Source organism: Schistocerca gregaria, chromosome 2, assembly GCF_023897955.1.
Source record: "Schistocerca gregaria isolate iqSchGreg1 chromosome 2, iqSchGreg1.2, whole genome shotgun sequence".
Lineage (NCBI taxonomy): Eukaryota > Metazoa > Arthropoda > Insecta > Orthoptera > Acrididae > Schistocerca > Schistocerca gregaria.
This window is the reverse complement of record NC_064921.1, coordinates 494,308,565-494,334,687: the sequence shown is the minus strand read 5'-3', so window position 1 is coordinate 494,334,687 and position 26,123 is coordinate 494,308,565. Positions and strand designations below refer to the sequence as shown.

Below are 26,123 nucleotides of genomic sequence, written 5' to 3'. Positions count from 1 at the left end.
ACCTGGACATAACCATTGACCAGCCTTAACAATTCGTCATGATGTCTGATCAATTTGGGAACACATAGGGGTCATTTGCTGCACAGCCCTGTGTTCAACAATGTGGGCTTAATGGTGTGCTGCAAAACATTTGTGTATGCTCCGGAATTATACTTTGTCATCGGATTTGCCACAGATTGCCACTTATCCTGCTTTGTAGAGCACGCAAGCCTCTGACTTCTACATTCTGTAATGATGTGTGGACTTCCAACACCTTGTCACCTACTCATGGTTCACTATCCTCAGTCACTTCCCACAAATGCTCATGACAGTGGCACATAAACAGGCAAACAGCTTTGTCATTTCCGAGATGCTCATTCCCAGGCACAGGGCCATAGCAATCTGCCCTTTGTCAAAGTCAGTTATATCAGGTTTTTTTTCCCCAGTTAGGGCCCGTATTGTCACTATAATAACTCCCTATTTGTCTGCGCTCCACTTCTGTATTATCCTTACTGTGTCACATGTCCACAATGCCACCAGGTGGCATTCAGTCTCTTAGAAGGCAGTGTCTATTGGCTGTCAGTGTATGTCATTATTCTGTGTGTAAAGAGCAATGATGTGAATAGTGTTGCATTAGTGCTATACATTTTTACAGCCTTTGGATCAAGGAATACTAATATTAGAGGAACTATAATTTACATGAAATGTGGTTTGAAACTTTTCACACCATATATTTTGAATTGTTTTCATGATATTCCATTCTTGACATAGTCAGCTCTCACTCATTTGTTGTTTTTCAATTTAATGTCATGGACAAATCCTCTGGATTCAACTTCCCACATGCGTACCAGTTAACCAGCACCTAGAAAATATGGAACAGAAAGATCACTGTAGCAGCAGTGTTTGACATACACATTGATATTAGTAACATCTGGTACTCTAATCTGTAATCTATATCAACTCATGGATATCAAAACATTGACTGTGCTATCTGGTAGGTTCTAGATATAGGTTACTGAATGTTTTACAGGAGTTTAAGGAATCATTTTGTGTCTAGTTATTAATAATACCACACTTTAAAATGTTAAGATAGGAGATTCATAGCTGTGCATCTCACCAGTTATAAAGACTTTCCGGATTTTCACATACATATGACAACTAAATCATCAGACATACTGGGTGACAGTTTCGCCACACGGGATTAGCCGAGCAGTCTAAGGCACTGCAGTCATGGACTGTGCGGCTGATCCCGGCGGAGGTTCGAGTCCTCCATCGGGCATGGGTGTGTGTGTTTGTCCTTAGGATAATTTAGGTTAAGTAGTGTGTAAGCTTAGGGACTGATGACCTTAGCAGTTAAGTATTATAAGATTTCACACACATTTGAATCAACATTTTTGTGCAAGTTTCAATTTATTTCTTCAAAATCCCTTTTACAGTGTGAAGAATCAAGGGAGGCTACAAATTGAAGAGTCACTCAATAATTAAACTGTAGACAAAAATTCTAATTCACATGATACATTTACTTTGCATCAGTCTTCAACGGCTGGTTTAGGTAATGCATCATACACAGTTCCGTAATGCAAGAACTGTGGTAGTATTCATGGGATTCCTTTATAATCATCTTTTTCCCCACACACTGAGAACAGATCTTTCAGTTTTGCTGTTGCTGTGTTTTTGTGTATGTCTTGGGAACAAACAGGTACACTAAAGATTGCCTCTTTCTTTTCAAGGGTACTTCAGTGATACTCCCATCATATTCTGTTTTGTTTCTTTCATAGTGGATTATGCAATCATTGTACGGTGATGCCTTAGTCGCTTTTATAATTGAGAAAACTGTCATGCAGCATACTGTGGATGATAAAAGATAGAGACTTTATCCTGTCACTTTGAATTATTTGCATCTTTAAGGAGATACAATAGCACATACCTGATTTTCCTCTTTATATTGGAGCAAACAGAATCACAATCCATTTCTGTGTGGCCTACTTCAAAAATTATGTGATCAATAGGCCATGTTTGGATACTTCGTTAACAGGAAAATATACATATGAACATATATAAAATTGTTCTGCTTACCCCACATCCATCTGACATCATTTTCACTTGTAAGACGCCTGATAACACTATAACACAGTCATAGACACATGTTATGAATTCAAGTGGCTTTCCTTTACCCCCTGTCTTATTTCACAAGCAACAAGTGACATTTTGTTTCCCAATGTTGTATATGGCTACTTTATTCAGTGCCAATTTTCTGTGGTCGAATATTTGGCAATAAGGTTCTTTTGGCATGTTCAACACTTGTGTGTAGTTCAAAATTTTACAGCTGTAAGACTTGAATCACTACATGATAGATTTCTGTCTTCAAAACTGTTCTTTTGGGTGAGATTCCTTCTCTGTAAATGTTTGTCATGATCTTCTTGCTTCAGCATCTTCTACTTTTATGTTAGCAAAATAAATGCAGAGCATTTATAACACCGATCTTTCTTCTGTTTAACACATTCCATGCTGTGCCCTGTTAGGTGTGGTAGCTCAGGGACTGGCAGGTAGCCAATGTCACAACCAGCATGTTATGACTATCGGCACCATGTAATCTATGCTTTATTTACTGTGCAGCTCAAATTTGCCACAGTCCATTCCTGGGCACTCTGCAGTGAATGTTGGCTGAGATTTAGCAGTTGGTTTATCTTTCTACATTATGTGGTGAAACTTGTGTAGGTGAGTGCATTTGTTTTCAATTTATCATTCTTTAACTATAAAATAATTATTTTTAGAATAATTACACATAATTTTATTTTTATGGACGTGTCTCAAAACAGGCAAGGATGTAAGAGGAAATTATTTCCTTTTGAAAGTAATTTTAATTTGTAATTATGCTGGAAAAAAAAAACCACAGAATGATAGAAAGATAAACCAACAGCTAAACTGCAACTGACATTCACTGCAGTGTGCCCGAGTATAGACGGAGGCAAATCCAATCCACACAGTAAACAAACCATGGACCAGACAGTGCCCATAGTCAGAACACGCTAGGTGTAGCATCAGCCACCTGCTGTTCTCTAAGCTACCATGCCTGGCATTGCAGGGGCACCAAATGTATTAAAGAACCATAATTTGTACTTGTGGAATATGTGGCTGTGTTTTAGAAGAGATACTGGTTTGCAATTTTCCTTTTCATATTTGGCTTTATAGCCATTGTATGGTATGTTACTGTAATAATCAGGCTTGATTCAAAATATTTTCTTGATTATTTATATCTACAGTTGTGTGATTACAGTGGAAGAATAACTCAAGATGTGCTGTCTTAACATTACTCTGTAACTTTCTTACAGTTTATGTGGTTGGGGTTGTCATGTTTGTCTTGCTCAGTAATACCATCACAACATTTTGGAAGAATGCTAATTAACATAACTCCTGTCACATTTATGATAGCTAAGAACAAAATCATAGAAAACACACATTTCTTCACCTTTTATTGTCGGGTATAGAAATGAGTGAAGTTCCTGCAAGTATATTCTGTAGTCCTTGTTAGATGATGTTTTAGCCTCTTTTGGATTGATTTTCAATAAACTGGCATTCTTAATATGAACTTTCCATGTTCCTGAAAGCACTGCATATCTTGATTCAACCAGCTACTTGAAACATTTGTGTACATCTTTAGTCTGGCATGGACCACATAGCAAGGGCCATTTAGTCACTCTGGATCTAATTTATTATGGTTCTCCATTCTGCTTTTTTTTATTTGCTATCAGTTTATACTTTCAGTTTTGACTTATGGCAGCATGATGTGAAGACTTAATGCTAAAGCCAATCAAAAATTGATGGTTTTTCAATGAGCAAAGGAGAGAAGTATGTTAGAAATTACTAGGCAAGACAGGACAACAAAGAAGTAACTCAGTTAAACATGGAATGGAAGACATAATTACAACTGTAATGAAAATTTAATCAAGGTGAATGGACATGTTGCCAAGCAAACAAGAGGTAGACATTCCATACTCTAATTCAAGACATAACAAAAGACCAAGGCGGTGATGACCTAATGAAAGATGGATAGATGCCATTAGAAAAAATACAGGGGCAATATTAAGAGATCTAACTGAAAATCACTATCATAGAAAAATCAGGATGAGACTTTAGTTAAGAAATGGCTGTTGACAATGGTTATGAAGATGATATACAGGGTGAGTCACCTAACGTTACCACTGGATATATTTTGTAAACCACATCAAATACTGACAAACCGATTCCATGGACTGAATGTGAGGAGAGGGGCTAGTGTAATTGTTTAATACAAACGATACAAAAATGCACGGAAGTATGTTCGTTAGTTTTGTTAGCACATCTGAACATGTAAACAAATACGTAATCAGTGCCGTTTGATGCACTGTAAAATTTTAATTACATCCAGAGATATTGTAACCTAAAGTTGACGCTTGAGTACCACTCCTCCACTGTTTGATCGTGTGTATCGGAGAGCACCGACTTACGTAGGGATCCAAAGGGAATGGTGATGGTACAGAAGAGACTGGAACAGCACATTACGTCCACATGCTAACACCTTTTTATTGGTCTTTTTCACTGACGCACATGTACATTACCATGAGGGGTGAGGTACACATTCACACGTGGTTTCCATTTTCAATTATGGAGTGGAATAGAGTGTGTCCTGACATGTCAGGCCAATAGATGTTCAATGTGGTGGCCATCATTTGCTGCACAAAATTGCAATCTCTGGTGTAATGAATGTCATACACGCTGCAGTACGTCTGGTGTAATGTCGCAGGTTGCCACAATACATTGTTTCATATCCTCTGGGGCTGTAGGCACATCATGGTACACATTCACCTTTTAACGTACTCTGCAAAAAGAAGTCCAGAGGTGTAAGATCAGGAGAATGGGCTGGCCAATTTGTGTGTCCTCCATGTCCTATGAAACACCCATCGAACATCCTGTCAAGGGTCAGCCTAGTGTTAATTGCGGAATGTGCAGGTGCACCGTCATGCTGATACCATATACATCGACGCGTTTCCTGTGGGACATTTTTGAGCAATGTTGGCAGATCATTCTGTAGAAACGCGATGTATGTTGCAGCTGTTTGGGCCCCTGCAATGAAGTGAGAACCAATGAGGTGGTCACCAATGATTCCACACCATACATTTACAGTCCATGGTTGCTGTCGCTCTACCTGTCTGAGCCAGCGAGGATTGTCCACGGACCAGTAATGCACGCTCCGTAGATTCACTGCCCCGTGGTTTATGAAACCCACTTCATCGGTAAACAGGTAGAACTGCAACGTATTCTCTGTTAATGCCCATAGACAGAATTGCACTCGATGATTAAAGTCATCACCATGTAATTGCTGATGTAACAACACATGAAACGGGTCAAAGCGGTGATGATGCAGTATGCATGTGAGACTACTTTGACTCAGTCCACCAACTCTCGGAATGTCCCATGTACTCACGTGTGGGTTCATGGCAACAGCAGCTAAAACACCAACTGCACCTGCTTCTACTGTGACGGTCCTGTTACGGACCCGTTTGCGTGCTACGACCATACCTGTTGCATAAAGTTGGCGGTAGATGTTTTGCAATGTGCAGCACGTTGGATGCTCTCTGTCCGGATACTGTTCTGTCTGCATACACCCTGCAGGCATCAGCTGCATTTCATCGACACTCGCCATAGATGAGTATCATCTCCGCCTTTTCAGAGTTCGAATACACCATGGTCACAGTTCGCACAGCACTACACTATCACAGACATCTGGTAACACGGTGTACTACAGTTGGTCTGCGTGCGGAGACGAATGCAGAATAATATTAGCAGCAAGCGCTATATGCGAACACTGCGACAGCTAGACCAAAACACAACAGTGCACTACAGCCACACTCGTAAACACGGTCATCATTGTAAACATGTCCCTGCAGATGCTGCTCGCCGAACACGGCCCGTGTTTGTTACAACACGCAACTGAACGTCGGAGGTTTCAAGTGTTAACTTTAGCTTACAATATCTCCGGATGTAATTGACATTTTACAATGCAACAAATGGCACTGATTACGTATTTGTTTATATGTTCAGATGTGCTAACAGAACTAATGTGGTTTCATTTAAAAAAACATAGGTTTGTGTTAAAAAACATCTCTTCTCTCCTCATGTTAGGTCTGTGGAATCGGTTCGTCAGTATTTGATGTGGTTTACGAAATACATCCAGCGATAACGTTAGGTGACTCACCCTGTATAATAATAATATAATAATTCCAATCCCAAAAAAGCAGGTGCTGAGAGATGTGAAAATTACCGAACAATCAGTTTAATAAGTCACGGATGCAAAATACTAATGCCAGTTCTTCACAGACAAATGGAAAAACTGGGTAGAAGCTGATATCGGGGAAGATCAGTTTGGATTCCGTAGAAATATTGGAACACATGAGGCAATACTGACTCTACAACTTATCTTAGAAGATAGATTAAGGAAAGGCAAACCTACATTTCTAGCATTTGTAGACTTAGAGAAAGCTTTTGACAATGTTGACTGGAATACTCTCTTTCAAATTCTGAAGGTGGCAGGGGTAAAATACAGGGAGAAAAAGGTACAATTTGTACAGAAACAAGATGGCAGTTATAAGAGTCAAGGGACATGAAAGAGAACCAGTGGTTGGGAAGGGAGTGAGACAGGGTTGTAGCCTCTCCCCGATGTTATTTAATCTGTATATTGAGCAAGCAGTGAAGGAAACAAAAGAAAAATTCATTGTAGGTATTAAAATCCATGGAGAAGAAATAAAAACTTTGAGGTTTGCCGATGACACTGTAATTCTGTTAGAGACAGCAAAGGACTTAGGAGAGCAGTTGAATGGAATCGATAGTGTCTTGAAAGGAGTATGTAAGATGAACATCAACAAAAGCAAAACGAGGATAATGGAATGTAGTCAAATTAAGTTGGGTGATGCTGAGGGAATTAGATTAATAAATGAGACACTTAAAGTAGTAAACGAGTTTTGCTATTCGGGGATCAAAATAAATGATGATGGTTGAAGCAGAGAGGATATAAAATGTAGACTGGCAATGGCAAGAAAAGCGTTTCTGAAGAAGAGAAATTTGTTAACATCGAGTATAGATGTAAGTGTCAGGAAGTCGTTTCTGGAAGTATTTGTATGGAGCGTAGCCATATATGGAAGTGAAACATGGACGATAACTAGTTTGGACGAGAAGAGAATAGAAGCTTTCAAAATGTGGTGCCACAGAAGAATGCTGAAGATTAGATGGGTAGATCATATAACTAATGAGATGGTGTTGAATAGGATTGGGGAGAACAGAAGTTTGTGGCACAACTTGACTAGAAGAAGGGATCAGTTGATAGGACATGTTCTGAGGCGTCAAGGGATCACCAATTTAGTATTGGAGGGAAGCATAGAGGGTAAAAATCGTTGATGGAGACCAAGAGATGAAAACACTAAACATATTCAGAAGGATGTAGGTTGCAGTAGGTACTGGGAGATGAAGAAGCTTGCGCAAGATAGAGTAGCATGGAGAGCTGCATCAAACCAGTCTCAGGACTGAAGACCACAACAACAACAACAACAACATATAATATGATTATTTGTCAGGACAACTAATCAATGCATTTAGCACACCCATGCTTGTGTAATATTCCAAGGGCATTCAAGACAGCACCAAAAGAACAAATGTGGCTCTATGAGCCAGAATCATGAATATGCCACATTGGTGGTTGTGTAATTACAAAGCTCACTTCTTTTAAACATTTGTAATAGTGAGCTTTGCATTTTCTCTTGCACTATTACAATGCCACATTCAACATTTTGCCATAAGAAAGAAAAAAAATGAAACTTGCCAATGTGTGTTTTGGGTAATATATTTGTAGAATGGCTGTAAATAAACATCATACTTAATTGGCAGAAATGCCGCAGTTTTTGCTAAACAAGAAAACTCAGTGAGTTGATAAAAGGGCACTCAAGTTATTCATTATAAATACAAATGTGCATTTGTGCTATAGGACATCATATAAATTCTAGCTGTATGTAATTAATCTTACAAGTATTTTGATGAAGACAATAATGATGATCTTGAGGCAGCAATAATAATGACTGGTTTTACTTGAGTTCAACAGCATAGGCATTAGTGCCTGCAGTGTAATGTGCGCGCGCGCGCTCGCGCTCGCGCGCGCGCGCGCTCGCGCTCGCGCGCGCGCGCGCACACACACACACACACACACACACACACACACACACACACACACACACACACACACACGCGCGCGCGCGCGTATAATGTAGGGTGTTTGGCTATTGTAGGTACAAATGAAACGGGTGGTTAGAGGACAATGAAAGAAACGGGTGGTTAGAGGACAATGAAACAAGCAAATGATCTTATTAAACATAGGTCTAGAAACCAATAGTTTCCCCAATACTATGTAGTATGACTGCGTACACATCCCTAAGAATCCATACTGCAGATATACACCTGAAGATAAATACATCACAACTAGGGTTCCATGTGCCCACCATTCATGTGAAGGCAGGCTTCAGCTCATCACCTCATTGATGCCCCCCCACGTGTTCTGGATGGCTTTGCAACCATCCACAATCCATTCACAATTTCATAGACATTATCAACAGGGCTTGAATACAACATAGCATTTAGATACCACACACAAAACAACCTAACACGTTCAAGTTGGGAAAGGCTATGGTAATGGCGAGCCATGACCAATACAAATGTCGAAAAATTATTTACCAGTATTAAGGTATCTGGAATGATGATAAAATCAAACAAGAACTGTTTATCACTTTGTAATTTACACCTCACTTTAGTTTTTCAAAATAAATGTAGCCTTATTACTAGTGTTGTAATACTAACATGACTGCACCTGTGCATATGTCATATTGGGGAAACCACTGGTTTCCAGACCATGTGTATGAGGATTGTTCCATTGTCTTCTACTTACCCCTTTCAGCAGTACCTATAACAGTTAAACCTCCTGTATAAAATCAACCACCAAAACACAATAAAAAGTAAAACAGTATCTAAAAGAACTTTATAAGAAACTAAAGAGGGGGAACGTGTATGAGTGGGTCATTCCCAAAATGCACTAAAGTCTCACTCATAACAATTTTGGACTGAGATCAGAAATCACACAGAATCTTGCCCACACCACATTCATAGCATCAACAGTTGAAAAAAAGATGTGGATCTGTAAACAACACAAGACACTTTCTCTTCAAAATATGAGATTTGTGATATTTACAAAGGGAATTGCCAAAAGTAATATGGCACAGTGTGTCACTCATTTTCTTGTTTAGACCTATTGCTCATCAACAGGAAGTCAAGCACAATGAATCATGCTGTCAAGATGTTGATGCTGATGTTGTCTTCATTCCAAAGACTAGTTTGAAGCAGTTCTCCACACTTCTCTGTCTTGCGCAAGTCTCTCTCTCTCTGCAAAGATACAGCTTCTTACATCCATTTCCATATGCTTACTAAATTCAAGCTTTGATCTTCCTCTACAATTTTATGCCCCTCCAAGTTCCCCCATTAATAAACTGATGTTTCATGATGTGTCCTCTCAACCAACCTCTTCTTTTCTTTTGTCAACCAACCTCTTCTTTTCTTTTGTTCAGGTTATGCCATTAACTTTTTTCACCTCTATTTGATTCAATAGCTCCTTACTAGTTATTTGGTCTACCTATCTAATCTTCAGAATTCTTCTGTAACACTACATTTCCAAAGCTTCTATTCTCTTCTTGTCTGAATAATTTATCATCCACATTTCACTTCTGTATAAGCCTATACTCCAGACAAAAAACTTCAGAAAAAGACTTCCTAACTTTTGAATTTGTATTTGATACTAATGAATTTCTTCTTTTTTCCCATAAATGCTTCTCTGCTGTCCTCAGTCTGCATTCTATGTTCTCTTTACCTTAAGCCATCATGTGTTACTTTTCTGCCCATATATCAAAACTTGTCTACTGCTTTTAGTGCCTCATTTCTTAATCTAATTCCCTCAGCACCATCACCTGATTTAATTCAACTACATCTCATTACCACTGTTCTTCCTTTTTTTATGTTCATCTTATAACCTGTTTTGAAGACATTACACATTCCAGTCAACTGCTCTTCCAAGACCCTGACAACTCTGGCAGAATTACAATGTCATCAGCAAACCTCACAGGTTTTATTTCTCTCTCTCTCTCTCTCTCTCTCTCTCTCTCTCTCTCTCTCTCTCTGGAATTTAATTCTCTTCTATATTTCTCCTTAGTTTCTTTCATGACTTCCTTAAGGTACAGAGTGAATAACGTTAGAGACAGGCTACAACCCTGCCTCACTCCCTTCTCAAAGACTGCTTCCCTTTCAAGCACTTTAACTCATATAAAAGCAGTCTGATTCCTGTGCATGGTGTGAATAACCTGTCGTTCCCCGTGTTTTATCCCTTTCAGAATTTCAAAGAGTGAATCCGAATCAACATTGTCAAACACTTTCTCTAAATGTATAAATGCTAGAAAAATTGGTTTGTGTTTCCTTAATCTGTCTTGTAAGATATGTCCTAGAGTCAGTATTGCCTCACATGTTCCTAAACTACTTTGGAACTGAAACTGACATCACTGGGATCAGCTTTTAGTAACTTCACATCCTTCTGTAAATATAGCATATCAGTGTTTTGCAACCTGATTTATGAAACTGATAACTCAGTAGTATCCACACATCTTTAGACACCTGTTGTTTTTGGAGCAGAAATTATTACCTTCTTATTGAAATACTGTATGAGGATATTTCACCTGAATCATACATTTTTCACACCAGGTGGAATATTTTTGTCATGGATGGCTCCCCCAGAGATCTCAATAATTCTGAGAGGATGATATCTCCTCCAGGGTTTTTGTTTTGGCATAATTCATCAAGAGTGAGAATGAATCATGCCATGGTCATGCTGTCAATTCCCCACCAAGTGAAGCTACTTGTACCTGTCAGTAGTTCAGTGATTCTATTATTCATACATGTTACCAGAACTTTCTTTACTTCCAAATTCAGTGATTACTATCTCAAAGTGAGAGCAAATGTACCTATTGTAGACACTTCATGCATCACTAACAGACATTATATTCAAAAATAAATTGTTATAAAATTCACTGGATTGCGAGAAAGTAATAATTCTACTGGCTATAATGGTGTTTCTAGGCTAGATTTAAAATAACTGTGCTGAATTGGTATATTCTGTGACTCATAAAATTCTAATTGGCAAATCGAATTGTTATGGCATTAATGGCATTCATTTTCATGTACAGAACCTTACCTACACAACAAAGAGCAGAGGGTCTTATTAAGGGATAGTATTTGTAGACTTAGAGAAAGCTTTTGACAATACTCTCTTTCAAATTCTCAAGGTTGCAGAGGTAAAATACGGGGATCAAAAGGCTATTTACAATTTGTGCAGAAACCACATGGCCGTTGTACGAGTCGAGGGGCACGAAAGGGAAGCAGTGATTGAAAATGGAGTGAGACAGGGTTGAAGCCTATCCCCGATATCATTCAATCTGTATATTGAGCAAGCAGTAAAGGAAACAAAAGAAAAATTTGGAGGAGGATTTAAAATCCTTTGAGAAGAAATAAAAACTTTGATGTTTGCTGATGACACTGTAATTCTGGCAGAGACATGAAAGGACCTGGAAGAGCAGTTGAACGCAATGAGCAGTGTCTTGAAAGGAGGATATAAGGTGAACATCAACAAAAGCAAAAGGAGAATAATGGAATGTAGTCAGATTAAATCAGTTGATGCTGTGGGAAATAGATTAGGTGATGAGACATTTAAGGTAGTAGATGAGTTTTGATATCTAGGGAGCAAAATAACTGATGATGGTCGAAGTAGAGAGGATGTAAAATGTAAACTGGCTCTGACAAGGAAAGTGTTTCTGAAGAAGAGAAATTTGTTAACATTGAGTATAGATGTAAGTGTCAGGAAGTATTTTCTGAAAGTATTTGTATGAAGTGTGGCCATGTATGGAAATGAAACATGGACGATAAATAATTTAGACAAGAAAAGAATAGAAAATTTTGAACTGTGGTGCTACAGAAGAATGCTGAAGATTAGATGGGCAGATCAAGTAACTAATGAGGAGGTGCTGAATAGAATTGGGGAGAAGAGGAATTTGTGGTACAACCTGACTAAAAGAAGGGATCAGTTCGTAGGACACATTCTGAGGCATCAAGGGATTACCAGTTTAGTTTTGGAGGGAAGTGTTGAGGGGAAAAATGGTAAGGGAGACCAAGGGATGAATAAACTAAGCAGATTCAGAATGATGTATGTCGCAGTAGTTACTCGGAGGTGAAAAAACTTGCACAGGCTAGAGTAACATGGAGAGCTGCATCATACCAGTCTCTGGACTGAAGACCACAACAACAATAACAACAACAGAACCCTCAATTTCAGTTCCTGTGCCATCCACGAGTGTCTAGACGCTAACTTTTGTCACCTTTACATATTACAGAATTTATTTCAGATCTGTTATACGTCTTTCAATAACTTTCTGCTAAATTAGTTGTTGAAGGCTTCACAAATTTTCCTTTTGATAGCCAAATGCTGTCTGTTTATATTGAAATACACTCCAATGTCATTATGTGTCAGGAAGTAGTAATAGACTAACTGAAATTAATGGTGCTGTACTGATCAGATTTTATAGCATATTTACTGACTGATAATCTTTCAGTAACAGTAGAGCCTGGTAGGCTATCAGTGTATCACAAGAAAAGTTCCACTCAACATTTTTCAACAGGCTTCTGTTTCTCTTCTATATGTTCATCTTTCAGTTATTCATTCCTTCTCTTCATAAATATTCACAGGCTTTCAATGGAAGGCACATCAGGTTACTATTGCACATCACACACAGTCTGTATTTAATGTGGACAACCTGTTTTCTGGATTCCATAACATGAATGTTGATTCACAATAGCCCACCCAAAATGCAGAAAACTGCAATATCATACTTGCCTGGATAAAGTTTACAAAACTGTGGTTCAAACATGGCCTATTGGTTTCTATGATAATGTATGCATAACTTCAACACCATTTACCTCCTAATGCATTATTAAACTTCAGTTATGAGACTTTTTTGGAGAGATTTTTGGCTTTACTGACCTACCAGCAACAATTCTATTAGTCTTGTTCTGTGTGATGTATGCTGTCCATATCTCACACAACAATGAGCACTGAAACATGTTCAGAAGTTACAGTGTTCTGCCATACTTCCCAGACATCACTTGAATTTGCCAAATTTGTACCCCATCAGAAATGGTTGCTCTTATTAGGCTGATTGATAATGCACGCAGTCTTTTGTTAATTGGGATATGTGTTCAAACAAAAGAAGTACCAAAAATATCAAGGAGTGAAGGGAGCGGGTATGAGTTAAATACCATATTTGGATAAACCATCCTTGGATAATCTCATCCTATGAGTTCAAGCCTATCACACAGTTTTAATCTGTTAGAAAGTTTCATACAGCACACACACCAAAGAAGAATGAAAAATTCATTCTGAAAATAATCCCCTAAACTATGACCAAGCTCTCTCTCCAACTTATTTTTTATTCTAGGAGTGCTTGGAATGCATTTTTATTATTACTTCAGTGTCTCATGTCCAGAAATGACCTTTACAGTAAATGACTGCAAAAGATACAAAGAAATAACTGGATAACTCATGAAGTTAAAACAGCAAGAGAGAAACTTTGACTTTTCCAATATGCAATGATAAGTAATAACAATAATAATAGACTAAAGGTAGAATTTAAGAACTATCAGGATTACTATAAAGATCTTCTGCTAGAAACTAAAAGTAAATATGTAGCCACAATGTTAAGAAACTCTACTAACACTGGTTTAGCTGTTTGGAAAGCAATAAATAGCTTTAGGGATTGTAAAGACAGATCAACAAATGATTTTACTGTAAACCATAAAGGGCATATCATGAAATGTCAATGTCAGATTGCAAATGTTTTTAATGAGTACTTTTCTTCTGTTGGAAAATCTGTCAATGACGATTTTAAGAATCTTCGGCATAAATATAGGGGCATTCCAATCAAACAAAGCATATACTTGGCCCCAACCAATAACAAGGAAGTCAAAAACATAGTAATGTCATTAAAAAATACAAAATCAGCAGGTTATGATGGATTGTCTATCTGTACACTGAAAAGGTGCATAGACAACATATCTGATGCCATGGCCACAGCAGTAAATGATGTAATTGCATCAGGTTGTTTCCCAGATAGTCTAAAGACAGCAGAAGTAACCTCGATTCACAAGAAAGGTGATAAATCTAAAATTGAAAACTACCGCCCCATCTCAATCTTACGTGCATTTTTGAAGGTAGTTGAGAAAGTTATTTATACTAGACTAATGACATTCTTGAGTCAGCACAATTTAATATTTAAAAATCAGAATGGCTTTATGAAAAACAAGTCAACATCAGTAGCAGCAGCACAATTAATAGACAAAATAATAACAGCCATAGAGAACAAGGAGTATGTAACTGGAGTGTTCCTTGATCTAGAAAAAGCTTTTGATTGTGTCAACATCACCATATTACTTGACAAGCTTTGGAACCTGGGTATCAGAGGAACTGGCTATGAGCTAATAAAATCGTATATGAGCAATAGAAAACAAGCAGTGGGTCTTTCAAATATAAAATTACAGACATCAAATATGGAGTGCCTCAAGGTTCTGTCTTGTGACTCCCTTCTTTTCTTGATATATGTTAATTATATACAGTATTGTTCTCCTAACTGTACAAAAATATTGTATGCAGATGACACATCAATAGTGTGTAAACACAAAGACTATGAGAGTCTGGAGGTACAGTGCAACAGTGTAACTAATGAAATAGTCAAGTATTTTAATGAAAGCCATCTAAATGTAAGTACTTCAAAGACTGCAATGATGGAATTTAAGACAAGGAAACAAATAGAATTTGACATGAAATTATCCATAGGAAATGCCATTGTAAAAAAAGGAAAAATGGACTAAGTTCTTGGTTATTACAATCTAGGACAGCCTCAAATGGGACATGCATATTGATTCCTTAGCATGTAAGCTGTCAAAGAATACTTTTGCTATAAATATGATTAGCAAATATTGTAAGGACATGGGTGTACTAAAAACTGCTTATCATGCTCTATTCTCATCAAACCTAAACTATGCTGTAGAAATATGGGGTGCAACAACTCAAGCCAACCTAAGTACATTATTAATACTACAGAAAAAAGTTATCAGGATCATTTGTGGTGCCAAACCTTGAGAATCATGTCGGAATCAGTTCCCAAAATTGTGTGTGCTTACCATTATAGGTGTGTACATATTGAAAGTTATATTGCTTGTGAAAACAATAAATCCAAATTTCAACTGTGACCTGCACCAATATGATACAAGGCAAAAGTTCAGATACCATGTAAATAGCCACAGAACAGCTTTATATGAAAAAATGCACTTCATGCTGGGCTGAAGCTAACTAATGCCCTACCAAAAAGTCTCACAACCCTTCCTACTAACAAATTAAAAGATCAGCTAAAAATAATTCTAATTGAAAACCCTTTTTATTTCCTAGATGAGTATTATATCTGTATGAAAAGTGTTTCATAAGTATGTCAAGCTCATAGTTTTAAGTAACCTACAACTAATATAATGTTGATAAAAAAATATTTGTAATATCGTGATTGTATACTACCAGACGTAGAATCCATCAAAATGTAAAATTTATTAATACAAACAAATCTTTAGTTTGTAATTTATAAACTGACAAATTCAGAAGAATAATCTGTATGATGTCCTGAAACTATTATTTCTAGGGATTGTATTTGATTATTCGATGTTGAATAAATATTATTATTATTATTATTATTATTATTATTATTATTATTATTATTATTATTATGCAGGAGACCTTCCATTAAATCTGGAATGTAGAGGAGAGGTACTGGGGGAAGTCAAGCTATGAGGGCAATTTGTGACTCATGGCTTGAATATACAGATGATAAGTGTCGGCCCATGAAAGCCAAGCTTCCAGTTTTGAGTCACAGTCCAGCACACAGTTTTAAGCTGTGAGGAAATGTCTCATCCTAAAAGACACAAGTCAGAACTGGCAATGGTAATAGATCAAAATATCACAGATAAAGAAAGCTTTCATGATAGTCAACAGCAGTAGTGCGTTAGTATTAGCAACAACCCAATTCTCAAATCTCTCTCTATGAACAGCTCTATTATATGCCCATTAAAGAGTATAAACTAATTTTATTTTGAATGCCAGCAATAAATGATATCTCATATGAGATAAAATGAAAATGTTAATACCTAACTGAGCTACAAAAATGGTGTCAAGAAAAAGAACAAAGATACTACACAATAAGTCCATAGAAATGATTAATAGACCAATTCTTGAAGCTACAAATGGTTCAAGGTACTTCTTGGACTTACTACATATAATTTTCTTACCTTTGAGTTGTTTCTGGTCTTGCAGCTCTCTCTCATTTGCTACAAGTCTAAAATCTGAGAGAATCGGATTATAAGTTGTATAGTGGTAGGCACTGCGGATGTTGCTGATAATCTCCTTTGTCTTCAAGAACCCCAGAAGGTGCACAGATCCATGGATCAGCTGTATGCTTTTGCCAGTTGAAAAGATCCTCCTTTAGCTGATTAAGGATTTTCTAAAAATACACAAAAGTGAAATATGTTATACCAGCAGTTAAGGTTATACACTCCTGGAAATGGAAAAAAGAACACATTGACACCGGTGTGTCAGACCCACCATACCTGCTCCGGACACTGCGAGAGGGCTGTACAATCAATGATCACATGCACGGCACAGCGGACACACCAGGAACCGCGGTGTTGGCCGTCGAATGGCGCTAGCTGCGCAGCATTTGTGCACTGTCGCCGTCAGTGTCATCCAGTTTGCTGTGGCATACGGAGCTCCATCGCAGTCTTTAACACTGGTAGCATGCCGCAACAGCGTGGACGTGAACCGTTTGTGCAGTTGACGGACTTTGAGCGAGGGCGTATAGTGGGCATGCGGGAGGCCGGGTGGACGTACCGCCGAATTGCTCAACACGTGGGGCGTGAGGTCTCCACAGTACATCGATGTTGTCGCCAGTGGTCGGCGGAAGGTGCATGTGCCCGTCGACCTGGGACAGGACCGCAGCGACGCACGGATGCACGCCAAGACCGTAGGATCCTACGCAGTGCCGTAGGGGACTGCACCGCCACTTCCCAGCAAATTAGGGACACTGTTGGTCCTGGGGTATCGGCGAGGACCATTCGCAACCGTCTCCATGAAGCTGGGCTATGATTCCACACACCGTTGGGCCATCTTCCGCTCACGCCCCAACATCGTGCAGCTCGCCTCCAGTGGTGTCGCGACAGGCGTGAATGGAGGGACGAATGGAGATGTGTCGTCTTCAGCGATGAGTCGCTTCTGCCTTGGTGCCAATGATGGTCGTATGCGTGTTCGGCGCTGTGCAGGTGAGCGCCACAATCAGGACTGCATATGACCGAGGCACACAGGGCCAACACCCGGCATCATGGTGTGGGGAGCGATCTCCTACACTGGCCGTACACCTCTGGTGATCGTCGAGGGGACACTGAATAGTGCACGGTACATCCAAACCGTCATCGAACCCATCGTTCTACCATTCCTAGACCGGCAAGGGAACTTTCTGTTCCAACAGGACAATGCACGTCCGCATGTATCCCGTGCCACTCAACGTGCTCTAGAAGGTGTAAGTCAACTACCCTGGCCAGCAAGATCTCCAGATCTGTCCCCCATTGAGCATGTTTGGGACTGGATGAAGCGTCGTCTCACGCGGTCTGCACGTCCAGCACGAACACTGGTCCAACTGAGGCGCCAGGTGGAAATGGCATGGCAAGCCGTTCCACAGGACTACATCCAGCATCTCTACAATCGTCTCCATGGGAGAATAGCAGCCTGCATTGCTGCGAAAGGTGGATATACACTGTACTAGTGCCGACATTGTGCATGCTCTGTTGCCTGTATCTATGTGCCTGTGGTTCTGTCAGTGTGATCATGTGATGTATCTGACCCCAGGAATGTGACAATAAAGTTTCCCCTTCCTGGGACAATGAATTCACGGTGTTCTTATTTCAATTTCCAGGAGTGTAGATTTATGTAATATTACTTGTTCTCCACTATAATTTCTTTTACGTACACAATGTACTTACAATAGTATGTCTAAACAAAAATGTGTCTTGCTTAAAAGGGTTAAGGATGTAATTGGTTGGTGCCAGTGACTTCCATTGACATATATGAAATATACTGTGAAGACCTAATGTTGCATGGGCTAAGGTGTATGGGATACAGTTCAATCTTATCAATTAAATTTTTTTTTCTGTGTTCTTCAGCTATTTTAAAACTGGAGTATGGGTAATGTTAAACACAAGAGCAAATAGATCTGTGATTTAATGAATTGATAAAATAGTTACTTTATGTGACGCCAACAATCTTCAAATTGCAAGATGTTGTATTTAATATCAGTTAATCTTCTTGATGTTTGCTTTGTAATGAAGTAGCAAAAGGTCACAGCATTGGTAAAAGTGTGTTCAATACAAGACACTATGCACTTGCAATGGTATCTGCTGTTCCATGGAGCTTATCATTAAATGCTGTGTAACTAGTGGCTGGCCACATTAGAGGACATGTAAACAACTTGCAGTTTTCGATACTTTGTGTGATACCTTACTAATTATGATGAGACAGCTGTTAATTTTAAAGTAATCATCACCTATGACAGTTATTGTTTGAATACTTTCAAATCCAAGTTAATTGTGTCAGTGTTGTTTTCTAGTACAAGGAGGACTGTTTAGTGACACTAACTTTTCCCAGCTCAACTGTTTCTGCACATATACAAGTAGCTCAAAGTTGACTTGAACTGTTGGTCATTTATAACTGGCTGGTAAATCAGTTCAAAGGTCGAAGGAAGACAAGGGCATATCACCTCCAATAGGAGCACAGCTGGCTCAAGTGCTGCTGTGATCAAACCAATCTTCATAAATTAACAACAACTGAAAGTGTGAACTAACTGACTATTTAATCTCTAACATTTCAAAATGACAGCTTTAAGTGGTGGTTCAACTTGTTTCATGCTTAATAATCCTCAGATTTACATTTTGATACTGTTCAGCTTGTTCTGAAGACTTAGCGTTTTCACTGTATTCTTTTTACACAAAAAATTCATACTGTCTCATTTTGCAATGAGAAGGCATTTAGCTATCTATCTGATTCTGCAATATAGTTTTAAAAGTCAGTACTTTTCAAGGCTTACAAGCATCAAAAAATGTTAGTTTTCTTTAATATTCACAATAAATTAACAGCTATAACAAACTAACTTTGTAATCAGAACATAAAGACCACATGATCCCAACCAACCATCATGTCATTCTCTTTCCAAAAGCATCCTTGGCTGCAGTATGGAGCATCATATGGTGAGCTTGTCACTCTCCCACCCACTGTCTGCTATCCTACCCTTGAGTACATCTCATTCAAGTAGCTCCTTAACTTTTCTCATGGGACTTGTCTTCCCATGAGGGATAACTTTCTGGCACTAACAAAACTGAGTTTTGGTCCTCAGCATGGCAGTCTAACATGCTATCTTGTCTGCTTTGGAGATTGCACAGATTAACAGCTGCACTGCTTAAAATTTTTCCAACAGGTAATTAAAAACTGAAGTTCTTGCTTGACAGCAATAGATGTAGTTGATTTCATGGTAGCTCACCTTATACTGTTTTTTCTTAACCACATTTGTTCTCTCCTCTGGATCCATTTTGAGATCATATAGTTCCCATTCATCACGATAATAATAATCATTCAAAGATTTATACCATCCAACTGGCTCCTTTTCATGTGTTCGGTTCAAAATATCCTGGAAAAAAAGTAGAAAAATGTGGTACATGGACAATTCTAAAACATATTGATTGACTTAACATTTTGACAGCATGAATATTATAGCATATTTTTCAGTTAGGTGCAGTTGAGAACACATGAAGTTCTCTTATTATTGCAAACATTTGAACATTTGTTAAAACAAATAATAAGTGTGAACCTTTACAGAAATTATCTACAGACCAAGCATCATGAAATGGTGCATTTATCTGTAACACACATGGTTGCAGTGATTACTCTATGCATACCTTTCATAAACATACCAGAACTTAAATACAGTCTGCCAACTCACTTACAACTTCCATGTTTAAAAAAGAGGTCTATTGAAATGAAGAATTAATTCTGAGAGCAGCCATGTCATTAAACTGCAAGAGTCAGGATAGGAAACACGTTGCACCAACAACAACTGGGCCACTCTGAATTCATTGTTCAGAACATGTTGCAACCAATGGACAAGTAAGAATACTTAGACACAATGAACTGACTCTGAACAAACTGATCATAGAACCAGGAGTGGGAGAACCATCTAATGGACAAACATTGACGGAGTGGTGGTCTTGTTTAGCATCCAAGATAAATAATCCTCAAATAAAAGAATCATGCCCAGTAGTTGGAAGAGAGCACACATCTCACACATTTACAAGAAGGTTTGGAGCAGTGACCCACAACACTACTGTTAACATTCTTGAAACTAATTTGGTGTAAAATCTTACAACATATTCTCAAACATAATGAGGTATATTTAACAGAATGACCTTCTCCATGTCAGCAAGCATAGAGTCCAAAAACATTGGTTATGTGAAACCCAACTCACATTTTCTCACTTGACACACTGAAAGCTTTGGACCAAAGCAGTGATCAATGCAATATTTTTTGATTTCCAAAAAGCGTTTGACTCAATACCACATCTATGCTTAATATAAAAAGTATGATAGTGAAATCAAGTGAAATTTGCGACTGGATTGAGAATTTCTTGGTAGGTAGGACACAGCAAATTACCTTGGATGGAGAGTCATAAGAAGATGTACAAGTAACTTTGCCCCAAGACTTTGTATTGGAACCCTTTCTGTTCATGCTGTATATTAATGATATTGCGTACAATTATTTATTTACACATCAAATTCTGTAGGACCAGATTGCAGAGCAAATCTTCCAGGCCGTGGAATGTGTCAATATATGAAATTACAACATAAAAGTAATAACAGATAAAAATAAATTGTTTATGAACCCAAAAAAGTAAAGCCATAAGTTTAAGTAAACACAGTCAGCAATACAACAAGAATCAGCTTAATTTTTCAAGGAACTACTCAACAGAATAGTAAGAGTGACCCATGAGGAAACTCTTCAGTTTCAATTTGAAAGTGTGTGGATTCCTACTAAGATTTTTTTTTTTTTAATTCTAGTGGTAGCTTATTGAAAATGGATGCAGCAGTACACTGCACACCTTTCTGCATAAGAGTTAAGGAAGTCCGATCCAAATGCATGTTTAATTTCTGCCAAGTATTAACTGAGTGAAAGCTGCTTATTCTTACGAATAAGCTGATATTGTTAACAAGAAATGACAGTAAGGAAAATATATATTGAGAGGCCAATGTCAAAATACCCAGACTCATGAACAGGGGTCGACAAGAGGTTCATGAACTTACACCACTTATAGCCCGACCACCTGTCCCTAAGCCAAAATTATCCTTTTAGAATGGGAGGAGTTACCCCAAAATATAATACCATACAACATAAGCGAATGAAAGAAAGCAAAGTAGACTAATTTTTGTGTTGAATGATCAATTACTTCAGATACTGTTCGAATAGTAAAAATGGTAGCATTAAGTCTTTGAACAAGATCCAGAATGTGGGCTTACCATGACAGTTTACTGTCTATCTGAAAACCTAGAAATTTGAACTGTTCAGTTTCACTAATCATATGCACATTCTGTGAAATTAAAACGACAGGTTTTGTTGAATTATGTGTTAGAAACTGTAAAAACTGAGTCTTACTGTGATTTAGCATTAGTTTATTATCTACAAGCCATGAACTTATGTCATGAACTGCACTATTTGAAACCAAGCCAATGTTGCACACAACATTGTTTACTACCAAGCTAGTGTCATCAGCACACAGAAATATTTTAGAGTTACCCATAATAATAGTGGGTATATTATTTATATAAATAAGAAATGGGAGTCACCCCAACACTGATCCCTGGGGCACCCCCCACCTGACCGAGCCCCATTCAGATCCCACATCACAGCCATCCTCAACACTGTGAATAATGGCCTTTTACTGCCTGTTGTTAAAGTAAACGGTGAACCAATTGTGAGCTACTCCCTGTATTTTGTAATGGTCCAACTTCTGGGGCAATATTTTGTGATCAACACAATCAAATGCCTTAGTTAAATCAAAAATATGCCTAGCATCAAAACCTTTTGTTTAACCCTTCCAGTACCCCACTTAGAAGAGAATATAGCATTTTCAGTTGTTAAATGACTTCTAAAGCCGAACTGTACATTTGATAGCAAATTGTGTGACATAAAATGATCAATTATCCTTGTGTACATACCCTTTTCAATAACTTTTGCTAACACTGATGGCATAGAAATAGGTCTGAAATTATCTACATTATCCCTTTCTCCCTTTTTATAAAGTGGCTTTACTACTGAGTACTTTAATCATTCAGGAAACTGACCATTCCTAAAGGAATAATTATAGATGTGGCTAAATATAGGGCTAACAGTGCAGCACAATATTTTAATATTCTGCTAGGCACTCCATGATATCCATGAGAGTCCTTAGTCTTCAGTGATTTAATTATTGACTCAATCTCACCCTAGCTTGTATCACAGAGGAGTATTTCAGGCATCAATCTCCAAAAGAAAGTTATATGATTCCTTGTAGAAACTAAATTTTTATTTAATTCACCAGCAATGCTCAGAAAATGATTGCTAAATACTGCACATGTATTTGATTTATCAAAAATAGAAATATGTTTACCATGAACTGACTTTATATCGTCAACCTTGTGCTGCTCACCAGGCAGTTCCTTCACAACTGACCGTGTGGTTTTAATTTTATCCTGTGAATTAGCTATTCTATTTGCATACCACATACTCTCTTCCTTCCTAACAACAATTTTAAGCACCTTACAGTACTGTTTGTAATTGGTTACTGTACCTTGTTTGTGACTACTTCTAACATTTTGATATAATTCCCACTTTGTTCTACATGATATCCTTATCCCATTAGTCAGCCACCCAGGCTGCCTTTTACTGCTAGCACTCTGTTTAGAATGCTCTAATGGAAAGCAGCTGTCAGAGAGCATGAGAAATGTGTTAAGGAAAGCATTATATTTGTCATCTATGTTATCAACACTATAAACATCCTGCCACTCTTGTTCCCTGATGAGGTTTAAAAACTTTCTTACATAGTTTGTAATTATATGTGACATTTGTTTGGGTACAAAAGCCTTTTAGTGTTAAAATTTGTGCCTCATGGTCTGAATAGCCATTCACCCTTTTACTAACAGAATGCCCCTCTAGTAATGAAGAATGAATAAAAATATTTTCTATGGTTGTGCTACTGTCCCCCTGCACCCTAGTTGGACAAAACACATTCTGCATCAGATCATATGAATTTAGGAGATCCAACAACATCCTTTTTCTTATAAAGTGAATCAAGAAATCTCTCTAGCTTGAGCAGAAATGCTCTGAAGTCAGAGTTGCGGGACCTATAAACAACAACAACAACAATTAGAAGTTTAGTTTCACTAAATTCAACTGCCCCTACACAACATTCAAATATCTGTTCAATGCTGTGCTGTGATACATCTATGGACTCAAATGGAATACTATTTTTTTATGTACATGGCCACTCCCCCGCCCCACAAGGAACTCCTTTAAAAACAGCCAGCTGATCTGTATCCTGGTAAAGGAAGCCTCTGAACTGACAAATTATATTTTGATGACATATGCTAATTCTTCTCTACTTGGAGACACGACGTCCTCTGAAGGTGACCCCTTAGTACAGGAACTTCCTTTATGCAGGTATACTTATCAGCTGATTTCAATCTAAAAAAAGTGCAGCTCTAACACCAACTACTACAGGAATTTTTATATTCCCCATCCTTATCAAGACTGTTCCCTGCACCAGCCACTATCACTACCTGATTCTACTTCATAAAATTCCTACATAACTCCCCTATGCTGTCAGTCGCCTGAGCCAACACTGCACTAGGCTTCACAGTGCTGTTGACCTGGTACTCACTCCCCAACACTTCCAGTATCTGCTGGCCAACACCTCTACTGTGCAAACTACATAGCAACAGAACCTTCTTCTTTCTGTTAGAATTTGCAACTGACCTAGGCCTCCTAACTGCTGAGAACTGCTGCATGTTCCCTACAACTACAGCTGCAAGAGGCTCCTTTCCACTCAACTCTGACAGTTGATCAAATCTATTGCATATACACAAAGTATAACTGAATACATCCTCTTCCTAGCTGCCTTCTTGCCAGCTGCCAGTTCCCATTCCCCCAGCACCCTTCACCCTCCTCAACCTCTCTAGTTCCTCCTTTGTGTGTTGTAACTGCACCTGAAGGACGCAGATCTTGTGCTCCTGCTCCTCTATCAACTTATTTCTACTACAGATTCTGCATTGCCAGGAGAGGATCTTGCTAGAATGCACACTCGCTTCCCCACTGCATTCCCCCCTATGAAAATACTTTGAACAAATCTAACACCATAACCACTGTTGACAAACCTATGACAGAGCCCACATTTCTCACTCAAGGTAAAATTTTACAGTTACTGAAAAAAACTATACGTCTACATTACCTAAGTTCAGTTACACCAGAAGAACTATTTATAGAGCTAACAATTGCGGTATTGAAATTCTCTCTCTACTAAGAAAGCAACTACTTGTATTAATACTACTAAGCCACAACTAATACCAATACCAACAGGACTACACAAAATTATTAGCTAAAACCAAAAATTCAAGTGACCACTGGAACACTCAACAAAGTTAAAACACTGACTGAAATATTTCACTAGAAACAATAAAAATGTCTGCTGAAAACTAAAGCACGAAATTTACTAAATGACTTCAACGCACAGAAAACTCTAAAAAAGATACAATGAGCAAACGTTTCCAAAAGTTTATTAAATTGTTATTTCACCACAAACAGCATGAAACACCAAAGTACTGTTTGAAAGAAGTTGCAAAAATATTCAGTAAGATCTTGAAAAGATTTCAAAGTGGTGCAAAGACCACAGCTTGCTTTAAACGTTCAGAAATGTAAAAATGTGTGCATCACAAAACAAAATAACATAGTATTCCATGACTATAGTATCAGTGAGTCATGGTTGGAAGTGGTCAACTCACACAAATACTTGGGTGTGACATTTTGTACGGCTATGCAACCACTCTGCTGCTTCTACATGGATATGACAACCAACAAGTTGTCTCTCTACATTAATGGCCACCATCAAACTGTGGCCAAGAGACAACTGGACACCAAGTTGCTGGACATGCTGCCCAACACAACATGCTTACCTTTAATGACTACTTAAAAGTCTCTGCCATCTGGATCCCTTCTGTCAGCACCAGCTTTTCTGAACTGCACAATTGGGAACTCTCCCCACAATTGTAGTGCTTCAAGAATTTTGGCGAAAATTCGAGAAACACTCGGCTCTCCATCATCTTGAACACCTGATATTTTAATGATGAGGGTGAGAGAGCCTTTTTACTGCACCACACATATCTGTGTGTGCAGGAGGGACAGCTGTCACGAGAAGCCAGGAGATGTGTCAGATGAGCGGCACTTTGGAATTTATATCAAAAAGTCAAAGAGTGTTTGTATAATGTTCCATTGTTTGTGGTGTCATGAGGATTGTTACATAGACAGATGAAGTGTGTATTGTATACAGACTCTTACTTCATGTCTTGGCTCTGCGTGGGGCAGCACATATGTAATTGTATGGGTGTTTTGTCGATTATGACATTTGTCTTGAAACCAATTGGCTTGCTGGAGCTTGTACAGAATAATTGTTACTTTGGGGATGAGAGTTGAAAATATATTGTTGTTGAACTGCAAAGATTCTACAAGTACATGATTTATTTCAAGAATGCCTGATACGGTCTTCGGAGAAGAATTAAACAGTGAGAGTGATGTAGCTGATGACCCAAAGGAGAGGATCGGC

At 38.3% G+C, this 26,123-nt stretch overlaps 1 protein-coding gene across 1 annotated transcript in view; it reads right to left on the bottom strand.

Annotated features, from left to right (window-relative positions):
• Positions 1–684: 684 nt before the first annotated feature.
• The window catches only part of LOC126328110 (N-sulphoglucosamine sulphohydrolase), a 110,626-nt gene continuing 85,187 nt past the window's right edge, over positions 685–26,123 (bottom strand). The window contains exons 9-11 of the mRNA XM_049995981.1: positions 19,764–19,910; positions 16,471–16,682; positions 685–841 (exon numbers count right to left, since the gene is read on the bottom strand). Of these exons, the coding sequence (XP_049851938.1) occupies positions 16,539–16,682; positions 19,764–19,910 (291 nt within the window). The 3' untranslated portion in view covers positions 685–841; positions 16,471–16,538. The remainder of the gene's footprint in view (positions 842–16,470; positions 16,683–19,763; positions 19,911–26,123) is intronic.